Below are 11,677 nucleotides of genomic sequence, written 5' to 3'. Positions count from 1 at the left end.
CAAAATCACTCAAAGAATTAACTTATTAAGTCTTGTGTCAAAGATAGAGATTTGGATTTCAATAATCTTATCCTGTGATAAATAAAGCTGGATCTTTTATAAATAATCATATGTACAGTCACACGACCGTTAAGCAAATTACATTATTGATTATTCACAGGTGACGATAAACTATTACATGATTATGCAACCGCTATATTATTCACAGATCATTTGTAATTATACAAATGATATAGAACCTATGGAACATATATTAATAGCTAAAAAGAACGGGTTACCAGGATGTCATTTCACTTGTTCATCATCTTATCAAGCACTGAATTGAGATCCACATGAGACCCGTTGACAGTCAGTTTTCTCACACAAGCTCTTACAAGGTCCCGCCTGAAACCCATTCCTGTGACCATGTCAACTACATCGTCTACTGGAAATGTATCCCCGTTCTCGTCGGATCTTGATTCCCTCTATCACATCAATGGCAGTTGGTAACGCATGAGGCAGTGTTTGGGCTACAGGGGTATTAATGTAATTACTTCTACTACTTTCTTCTTGGCGATGCAGAAACGATTCAACAGGTTTCACATGTGAAGTTTCATATGAAGATGACAATTCACCATGAAGGCGAGTATTGGAAAAACTAGCAAATTCAGGCGTATATGCAAAATGTGGAAACTGAAGGTCTGGTTTCTGTTGGGGAGGTGTGTGGGATTGCTGATGTGGCAGAATGGCGTATTGCTGAGCTGTAAGTTCATGAGCTTGAAAGACTACTGGATGATACGAAACAGCTTGTGACAAATCGAACTCGTTTGATTGTCGGTTATACATTGGTGTATTACAAGATGACCGTGGAGCAATATTAATTTTGTCCCTCATTGAACCATGAAGAATATTAAGCTGAAGTTGTGTTTCAGCTATTTCATGCTTATCTCTCAAATACAAAACGCCATCTTGCACCTGAGACAAATTATACAAATTAAACAAAAATATTAAAAATCATATACTTATGAAACCAATATGAAATGAAACTGTAACATTAAGTATGTAGTAATCAAAACCTCTTGTAAAATACTCTGCATTCGCCTCAGTTTTCTGTGAGTCGTCTCGTGATACCGTTCATCAGAGTTCTTCACATCCTCCACATAGTTATCAAGCTTGCAAGTTTCATCCTCAAGGTGAGAGATTCGTGTGCCAATACCTTCAATTTTGTGGTTAAGTTTATCAGATATGTTCTTCATTGTATCGTCTAATTTACATAGCAATGCCTCATTGTCAAAAGCCCCAATTTGAACAGTATCATTCCGGTTCATCACACCACTTATCTGTAGAATAAACCAATACCAGATAAGTTGGATTTTAGGTTTTATGAGCTTCAAATACGCCTGCCACTTTTATTCGCAACCAAGAACCCAAACCAAGTCGTATCCATGGAACCCAAATTCACGCTACCCGAACCGTTCAAATTCGGTTCAGTTACTGGTTACTCGTTTCATGTTCTCAGGTTACCCGAAAAACCGTTCTGCATTTTATACCCTAATAGTGTGTGTTCATTTGTTTAGTATTCCATCACAAATTCATTATACTCTTCGATTGGCGTACCATTGATTTCAAGTTATATCGGTGCTTTACTTATAAACTCTAATTGCTTATTTATTCTACTATTTCTACAAATTTTACACTTTTCAACTTCTCTTCGACAACAACTCTACAAGTTTTATTCATTCGATCGATTTCAAGTCCGTTTGACTCTAGAAGCTTTTGTTCAATCGCATTCATATATATTTTCAATTTCGGTCAAAAAAAGTTCACTTTATAGTTTTTAGTTTTCCAGGTCAAATACTCGAAACCCGAAAACCGGGAGAAAACAGGGCCTGGTATCAACTCTAGATTTAAAATTGAGTGTCCAACACTCAAGTTTAGGGTTCATGAGTTACATACTTATTTTGCTTCATTATATAAGTTAATTAATTCTAGTAAGAATCGAAAATTAGTTATGAAAGAACATATACGAACTATTAATTATATTTTACCTGCGGATTAGTAGGTGCTGATCGATTAATCCCGAGGGTACGATACGTGTGGAAATTAAAATCACAGCTGCGATCATCATCATCATCATCAACATCATCGTAGTATTGTGATGCATCATCATCATCATCCAAGTCACTAATATTATCATGAGGGTTTGTGAAGTGAAAGTAATCGTTGCTTCGAGATTTAAAATGTTCCATCTTACTTTACTTACCCAATCCAACTTCCGATCAAACAGTTACCTTATCATGGTCGTTGACTGTCGCTAGCTAGCGTCTCTACTGCTCTATCTGTACTCTTTCTCTGCTGTTCTTTCAGTTTCAGTGATGATGATGTTATCCGGCCCGTAAACGGTTTGATTAATTAAAGACCGGTTTTTATTTTCACGGGTTACGTTTATTAAATTGTTTGCTGAAAAAAACTGTCAGCAATCTGATTTCATGTCTGCAACTGAAAATATGGTCTAAAATTCTGTAATCTGAAAATATAATATTGTTTGTTTTATAAACTGGATATCGTCTGCATGAGCTGAAAATTAGTTACATATCATATATATATCACAGTAGATAGAAGTCATTTAACGTTTGTAGACTGCTAAAATAATTGGTGGTGGTGTATGAACTATGAAAGTGATTGGTGGTGGACGATTGGTGGTAGACGATTGTGGACGGCGGTGGTGGCGGTGGGGTGCCGCACGGTTGGTGATGGTGGTGTTGGACATTGAGTGTTTTAAGACTATAAAAACAGTTTTCAAATCTTAAAAAAAAAAGTCTTCAGAGACTTATGTCTGCGCGCTCGCAAACATAAGCCTATTACAAACGTTTGAAGTAAAAGCAAGCACAATCTATAATAACATCTAAGTTTTAAATGAAAAAAAACATGCATCATATCAGTCATTATCCAAACTTCATTATAGCACACATTATTATTGCTTATTTATGTTAGAACCAGGATTAAGTGCAATATTCTGTCAGGTATGATACAGGAGAGTTTTTAAACCAAAAACCCTTCATTTTGAATAGGTATAAGAAACATCCACAAAACCAAACCCATGACCATGAGAAACCGTGACATCACAGATACATTTAAACTCAACGCAACAACAAAATAGTCAAACGTATAAGCACCCATAGAACAAGTTACTTCAATGAATGACCATGAACATATCCGAAGCTTAACCCCATTTGTGTCTAAATGACTACCAAACTTCAAACAAAACATAATAAACAGAGCGTTATACACGAATATTGGTTTTTTGTGAAGAAAAACGTTCACCACATAGCATGATGTTTGGCGGGACTTTTTAAACAAGAAAACTAAACAGACACAACTGCAAAGTTGATTGTGTGTTTACAATTTCTCATTTTCAGTGTCCATTGGGTTTATGTTTTCCTCATCATCTTTGTCACAAACTACTGTCTTAGTTACTACTTTGCCCTGCTTCTGTTCGAGCTCCTGCTTTAATCGTTGGATCTCCGCATCCTTGTTTTCTAGCTTCTCTTCCAATATTAGTGTCTGCAACAAACCAAAAACATGTTAATTAACCTTTTTGGTGCAATATAATTAAGTTCAGTACAGAAGTCTTGTTTCATTAAACATCGACAAAGGTTTCAAGGAAAACAAACCATTTCATTTGATTTTTCAACTTCGTTTGTCAATCCCTCCATGTGCTTGCTAAGTCCTGCATAAACAAATATGATTACAACATTGATTAACATTTAGTGTAGACTTAATTTTATAATATAAGTGGTCTTAAAATGAGAGAGAAAAAGAAAATTTAATGTCCATATTAAAAATAGAAATAGAAAACTAACCTTCAAAATGATTTTTGAGCTCCAGATTTTGAGATTTCTGCAAAGCAAGTTTCATTGATAATTCATGTATCTGCAAGGCAAAACAATGTGAATCAATCATTAATATTTGATGAGAACCTTTTAGTTCTAAATAATTTAATCTTTTTTTACAAAATGTATCACCTTTCCTTCCCTAGCCTGATTTCCAATCTCCTCATTTTCCTCCTGCAGAGTCCTGCACTTAGCCATTAACATCTTCCCCATCTTACTTTGTGGAGTGAAACTAACCGCATCAATATTATTTTGCACCTCCTTTATTTTTTTATCCTTTTCCTCTACCAAATTCTGAAATCATGATAACATTAACTACAAATACCTTACACAGTAATAATTGTATCTTTACTTAATTAACTTGTATTGGCAGTAAATTTATGTTACTAAGATGTTCCATACAGCTTCATCGTTCAACATCAGTTTTATACTGAACATTTAAATAACTTTAAAGATTTTAATTTACATAATGGTTATGCAATTTCATCAAAAACACCTAGGCGCTTGATCCATTTACCTTCAAACGTGTAAACTCTTCATGAATTGCTGGATCAAGTAACAGTCTTCTTGCCTGCAAAAATTTTCACAAAACGCCATACCAAGAAAGTCAATAAAATAACTAAAAAAAGATAATCAATTTCAGCTTTTCTAGTGTGGTTTAATCATTACTGCAGCTGACATTATATAAAGTCATGTCAGCTATGAAAGTTGAAAGCAGCTAGTTCACTCCAACACTAAAAGAGTACAATTACAAAGTTGGACACAATGTACCTCATTTTGGCTTTAGAGATAATAAGATATTATAATAACCAATGACATACCTGCATCGATGGAGGCTTGAGTTGTGATCTTAAATCCCGAACTGCAGACTGAAATAATTGAACATAAATAGCAATTAGGCGGGTAGTGAAGAAGGCCAGGGTGTGCCTCAAACTAAACCAAATACCCAAAATTCGTTTCTTCAGTTTTTGAGAAGCGTTTGGTTTCGGCCTTTTCGGTTTTACCATTTGGGCTTGAAAATTTTTAGCTAAGAAAAAAAATTCGCCAAAATGATGACTTTTTGGCTTCAGTTATTTTGGCTACGGTGGTTTTTTTGGGTCTCATGCACAACCCTAAGTGAAAGTACCCAGTAAAATATCTTTTGAAATAACCCAACAAAACTCTCTAGAAAATCAAATAAGAGCGCCAATCGTTTAACATAAATTGGTAGATATAGTGGCGATACGAGATCAATTATTACATAACCTGTGAATATAATTATATAAGTCCATTATATATTCACAGCTGAAAAAAATTATACCTTTAAATCTGCTATCTCCTGCTCCCGTTTTGCAATGGTTACTATAAAAGCAGCTTCCTTTTTCTTCGCTTTTTCTAGCTGAAAACAAGAATACAATATATAATGTCAATTAGAACTCAAAAGTCAAGATTGGTCTTTCATGACTAAAACAAAGGCATTATTATGTAACCTGCTCTCTGAGTGTTCCCTCTGAAGATTTTAAATCGTGGAGATAACCGATAACAGCGTTAGGTTCTACATGGAAAATGGTTCATATATCAATAAACCCAACTATAATTACAAATCATATGTTATGTGTTCTATTTTTAAAATGATAGTAATATGTATTACAGAAACCAACCAACTGATGTGCCTGCTGTAGCAGACTCATTCTGATATATAGAATGCCATTTTTGAATTTCTGACTTTGCAGCTTCAAGCTCTAACTGAAAACAATATCAGCACTTTAATCTTATGTACCATGAGGATTTTGAAGACTAAAAGGTCATTTAGAACAAGTGTAAAAGTAACATCATACATACTTGGCATGTTGCAAGATTATCCTTACAGCTCTGGAGACTACAAAAGACAACAAATAGAAAGATGTGAACGGGTTGGCTTATGCATGAATTATGATCCAACTATAAGTACTTCAAAAAGGATATAATCTATATCCGCTAACAGTACCTCTCACGAAGTGATAAAATCATCCCAGTAGTCACACCTGGTACAGTTTCTTCTACTTTTGAGTTAGCCTGAGATAAAAACAAAGCAGTAATAAGCACGAAAATAATCAAAATAACACTCATTTGACAACGAAAATTATATAACGAAATGTAAAGATAAAATGTTTTCTTAGGTGACAAGTCTTATATACCATATAATTTGAAATATATGATTGTTTGTTCAAAAACAAAAAAATGGAAACCTTTACCATTTCGTGCTGATGAATTTATATTGACAAACAATTTTCACAACGATCTAAATTCAAAAAACCTCTTGAAATATTACATGTAAATATATTTTAACAGATATCACGAGTGTTCATGTTTTTTAAGTAAAAATAAGAGTCATCGTCAAAAACACCCTGCAAACTTTTCACTGAAAATGCAATTTAGTCTCTAAATTATTCGTCATAAACCCTTACAAGTTTAACTCTTTATTCAGAAATATATAAAAAATTATTGTTGTGAGTGATTTAACTCCTCAAAAACTTAGTCTTTGATTTACAAGTTGAGGCATTAATGTTTATATGTCTTATTGAAAAAATCGAAGGACTAAACCACATAATCGAACTTTAAGGACTTCATCAATCACGAAAATATTCAGGTACTAAACCATGTTTCAGTGGAAGTACGTAGATATTAATCTGTTAAAGCATATAAAAACTGATTGTGGAAATAACTGTTTTTCATGAGAAAGTAAACCCTTGTAGTAGATGTTAAATTGTAAAGCAAATAAAAATCAATAAAACTACAAACATACGAAGTAACATCGTCTAAAGGTAACTAAAAGAAACTGGCTACAAACAAATCGTATTATAAAATTTAACTTGAGACAGAAGGCACAACGCTAGTTGACAACGTGCTTTATGTAAGATGCTCTAGGTCTAGAATGATCTAATATTCTCCATTTCATTCAAGGATATTCATACACTTAACTACTTAAGGCAGTATACGTTTCAACACAGCGTTTTAGCGTCTTATGGTCATTGTAGTAGAACCTAGAAGGCTCAAGGTTGTCGGTCCAAGTCTAAGTTGTTCATTTGCTAACATTACGGTATGAAAAGCTGGAAACAAAATGTATAATAATTTTAATGTGTAGTTAGCAAGAAGGTTGCTGCTTTAGGGCTCTTAATAACATACACACAAAGTTAAGGTTGAATATAATATAAGCAATAATAAAACCTTTTTGGAGCCAAATATATCGTCTTCATCATCATCAAGATCTGCAAATCCTCTCTTAGTGCCTAAAATCATATTACGAAATCAAAACCTAAAAGAAAAATAATGATGATTTAAGTTAAGATGAAATTAATAATAATAACCTGGACGCCTGGTTCCGGTAAAATCCCCATCGAATTCATCATCCTGCAATTGCAATTAATAATTAATTAGGAAAATGAAGAAGTAATTAAGAGATAGAAACCCTAGAAATTAATGACACTTACGTCGTCTATGTGAGCACGAGATGCCATAGGTGTTACCAACAATTCGAAAGTTTACTTGATGTACCGCTACTAATTACCAGCTCGACACTAACCACCGGCCTCTTAGGTTTTGTGTTTGTGCTTCGTGACTCAAATCAGTTATTTTATGGATTTTACATTCTATTCTAATAACCCATCACTGGTGTTCCCGTTCCGGTTCCTGTTCCGGTATCGGTAGCGGTAGCGGTTTATGTTTTAATAAACCGAAAATCAAATTGGAGCTGAATTGCATAAAATCATTTTGATTTACGCGTGTGGTTTTGATAGGGGTTTTTCTTTTTGTAGGCTTGGGTTATGAATGAGCAAAACGGGCACTTGCGTCGATATTGAAGTTGATCAAGTTATGAGTTTTTGGTACCGGTACAGGCATTTCTTGAATTTTGCCTTCATTACCGTAGAACCGAATTTTGATTTGGGTATCGGTGCCAGGAATTTGGAAAATTCAATAGGTATATTCGATACCGATACCAAGAATTTGGAAAAATTAGTAACGATATTTTTGGTACCGATACCAAGAATTTGTGAAAATCAGTAATGGTATTTTCAGTACCGGTATCAGTGTCGGTATCCACTCATTCCTAGCTTGGCTCATGCAAAATGACCAAACATGATAAAGCGTGTCTTGACAACCAACACATGTTTATACCTTTCACATTTGATACTTTTGGTTCCGTAGCGCCTGAGACTATAGAGCTACTTGATGTCAAACTGGTTATGAATAGTAATGTTATGAACCCACGACCTATGAATGTTATTTTTATAAGACCTGGTTTTGTTATCCAAAAGGGGCTAGTGGCGCAACATGTTGCTCGTTTGTATTTTGTATCAATGTAAACACTACTTTTTAATGAAGTGTATTGATTATTCGAGTTTGGTTTCATTTTAAACTAAATCGAATTAGGTTATTAGTTTTCGATTCAAGAAATCTGAATCCGTGCAAAATTAATTTTATTTAGCTTAGATTCGGTCAAATTTAGTCTATCGAATCCCATTTTCATTTAAACTTAACCAAGAAACCGAAATTACATATTCATTATTTTTTTGTTTTTGTTAAAATGTGATTTTCGAGATTGATACCAAATTTTAATCTGGTTTTCATACGTTCCAATAACACAAACCTTTTAATTCTTGTATATACAAGAATACAAAAGCATAAAATAATTGTTTTTAACGAAATAAGTCTAATAGCTTACAACTAGTAAGAGGTATATGTATCGAGAAATATATATATTTACGGGTCGGTCTAAACATACATTTATCTTTTACTTATCATACCATCTCCCTTATACTTTTAGTTCTTTTAACAAATTTGTTTAACATATTACTCCCCTCTAACATTTTTTTTAGATTTTATAGTACAAAATGTGTGCAGTTTATTACGTAAATACATTATTTTTTATGGAAAATTGGATTTTAATAATCCCAACTTAATGCATTTGGCCGATAATAATCCCAACTTTGAAAATAGTTGTCACTGGTCCCAACGTTCACCCTATTTGTTTTCATTGGACCACCGTTAAAAAAAAACTTAACGACGTTAAGTTTTTTCGAAATTTCAAATTGATATTTTATGGCTTTTGATCGTAATGAGGATACGGGTCGATTAATGTAAAACTTACCTCCAAACGGTGGTCCAAATGACTAAAAGATGCTTCAATTCCGGTGTTTAAACTTTTAATTAATAAAAATCAAGCTGTTTGAAGCATTATTTCAAGTTAAGTTTTACATCAATCGATTCAAATTCTCATTCCGATCAAAAGCCCTAAAAAATCAATCTGAAATTTGGAAAAAACTTAACGTCGTTAAGTTTTTTTAACGGAGGTTCAATGAAAACAAATGGTGTGAAAGTTGGGACCAGTGACAGCTATTTTTAAAGTTTGGATTATTATCGGCCAACTGCATTAAGTTGGGATTATTACAATCCAATTTTCCTTTTTTTATTAACAAACATTAAGAAATTTGTTTTAAAAAATGCAATTATCTCCAAAAACTATTTAAAAACACTTTTTAAACAATGAAAACAATTATAGAAAGAAAATGTATTTTTAAATTATAAAAATGTTTATTTTAATTTAAAAAAATTATTTAAATTTAAAAAAAAACATATTAAAAAAACAGTAAAAAATATTCTTAAAAAATATGTTTGAAGACAATAATAATAAAAGATAACAAAATGACAAAAAAGAAATAAAAAAAGGATTGATTATTTAAATGTAAAATTTTAGGAAGGGGTATGTTTAGTAAAAATGAGATGAAGAAGGGGTACGCTTAGCCATTTTCATATTTTATTAACCAAGTATTTTACAAAATAAAACATGAAGTATTTATTATATACTAGTTTGAGGCCCGTGTATTACATGGGTAATTGATGAAAACTTTAAACTCTAATCATTATATAAAATTCAGTAACAAAATGATCATATATTGTTAATACAATTATAATTTACATTAAAATTGTAAAAATTAAATAACTAAGGTTACACAAATATGTTATAAATAAGTAAAAAATTCCTTGTACACTACATTTGTTGTATTGATTGGTATACATTATTTATTAAAAATCAAAATCTTTAGTCCATATCTGCTTGTAACTCTTGATAAGGTAACATATAAGTTTGCTTGTAACTCTTGATGTAGCCACATATAGTTGCCCGTGTGACAAATTAGGTCCTTTCAAGTACATACCAAACTACCAACCTTAAATAATGATAAATATATCCATAAAACTAACCGAAAAAAATATTCATACACATAAAATAGTATACCTTTTAAACAATTAATATTATGTCATTTGAGATCATTAGTTTATGTTTTCCGAAAAAAACATGGTTATCCCAAAGTCATATTACATATAAGTTGTCATTAATATTTTGTGTATGACAAATTTTTAATTATTTTATATTTTACAATTAAAGGTGGTATAATCAAACAACACATATAACCGAAATTAAAATATAAGAAGACGATTTGTTTCATTTCATATGAATGTAATTTTTTTAAAATTTTATGTATAACTTTATTATTTTGAATATAAATCATAATAAATACCTTAATTATGTACTAACCCACAGAAAACACTAACATAACCCCAATTCGTTGTATTTATATAAGAATAAAATTAATAAGTTAATATAATACTGAAATTATGTAAAAACCTAACAAAACGATATTCTATGAATCCAGGTTTCAATATCCTAAATAATTTTTGGAAAGCGAAAATAATGAATGGGATTGAAACATATTTTTGGTTTAAAATTCTGAATTTGAATGTTTTTAGTTAAGTAATTTGTATTATAAGGCGTATTAAAATAAATATACATATTTAAATGTATAAAAAGTATACATCAAGTTATAAAATATATGTTTTGAAACATTTTGGTCTGAGTTATGAAAGAAAATATTGAAAACTAAATATTGACTTTTTATTGCTAAAAACCTTTTATATTACCCAAAAAGTCAATCAATTAATTAAACCTAAACACCAAGATTTATGTAATAGATATTCTCTATGTTTACAATATTTATATAAAATGTTTGGAAAAAAAATAAGAAAATACACATTTTTCTGAGTTCAAATACATATGGGAAAATATTAAATCAAAATCTGAAACCAATCTTATATAATATATTATGCACTATTGTTTGAATCTCGCTTTAAAAACAATTTGTAGTTTATTACCATACAAATCCAAATTCTTAGATAATAATGCGCATTTACTTTCTTTAATTTGCAATTACATGTGACTTGAAAATTTTATTCTAACAAGCATGTAACTTCAATGCTAAGATTTTCTTATTTCATAATTAATGTTAATGAATGAATCAGTTAGGATTTTTACCTTTAATAAAAAATAAACTTGAATTCGTATATGAAATGACTTAAATATAAGGTATCATAATTGAAATAGGTTGAAAAAAAGATGAGAAGAGCTATATGATTGACAAGTGAAAAAATTAAGTAGTCTTTTATTAGAATAGATAGATTAGAGTAGGAAACCTAATCAATCTATAACTATTTGAATAACATTGCAAATATATGATAAAGCTTACCTATACAATTGATAAGTTGATATATTTATCACACTCACTCTTAGTTATCTAGATATGCTTAGTGCTGTTCAGGAATTTAAAAAAAAACAACTAAATATAGGAGGTTGAGCTAGTGAATATGTTGAAAGGAACTTCTTTTTCTGGATTAAATTTGTTTTATACCAAAAGAATTTGGGGTTTTCTCTAAAGGGCTCATCATTGTAGTCCAGTCTTTAATGGAAGCTGTATATTCATGAATCCAAATCATATAACTATTAATTGATGAAG

The 11,677-nt window shown here is 31.3% G+C and overlaps 2 protein-coding genes across 2 annotated transcripts; both read right to left on the bottom strand.

Moving 5' to 3' along the window:
* Window positions 1-75: 75 nt before the first annotated feature.
* On the bottom strand, window positions 76-2,276 carry LOC143595058 (uncharacterized). The gene is made up of 3 exons (XM_077074197.1): window positions 2,028-2,276; window positions 1,056-1,319; window positions 76-954 (listed from the first exon to the last, which is right to left on the bottom strand). The coding sequence occupies exons 1-3, from the start codon at window positions 2,226-2,228 to the stop codon at window positions 409-411; spliced, it is 1,011 nt and encodes a 336-aa protein (XP_076930312.1). The 5' UTR covers window positions 2,229-2,276; the 3' UTR covers window positions 76-408.
* Window positions 2,277-3,190: 914 nt separating this feature from the next.
* Window positions 3,191-7,422, bottom strand: LOC143595050 (FKBP12-interacting protein of 37 kDa-like). Its single transcript, XM_077074192.1, has 14 exons — window positions 7,322-7,422; window positions 7,199-7,241; window positions 7,059-7,120; window positions 5,839-5,906; window positions 5,694-5,730; window positions 5,513-5,597; window positions 5,342-5,406; window positions 5,173-5,250; window positions 4,694-4,741; window positions 4,390-4,443; window positions 4,005-4,166; window positions 3,843-3,912; window positions 3,654-3,709; window positions 3,191-3,543 (listed from the first exon to the last, which is right to left on the bottom strand). The coding sequence occupies exons 1-14, from the start codon at window positions 7,346-7,348 to the stop codon at window positions 3,379-3,381; spliced, it is 1,020 nt and encodes a 339-aa protein (XP_076930307.1). The 5' UTR covers window positions 7,349-7,422; the 3' UTR covers window positions 3,191-3,378.
* Window positions 7,423-11,677: the final 4,255 nt, after the last annotated feature.

This window comes from Bidens hawaiensis, unplaced genomic scaffold (assembly GCF_021521415.1).
Source record: "Bidens hawaiensis isolate Kalapana, Puna unplaced genomic scaffold, B.hawaiensis_p1.1 tig00044604_1, whole genome shotgun sequence".
NCBI lineage: Eukaryota > Viridiplantae > Streptophyta > Magnoliopsida > Asterales > Asteraceae > Bidens > Bidens hawaiensis.
The sequence above is the reverse complement of the archived record's forward strand: the minus strand, read 5'-3'. Positions and strand labels throughout refer to the sequence as shown.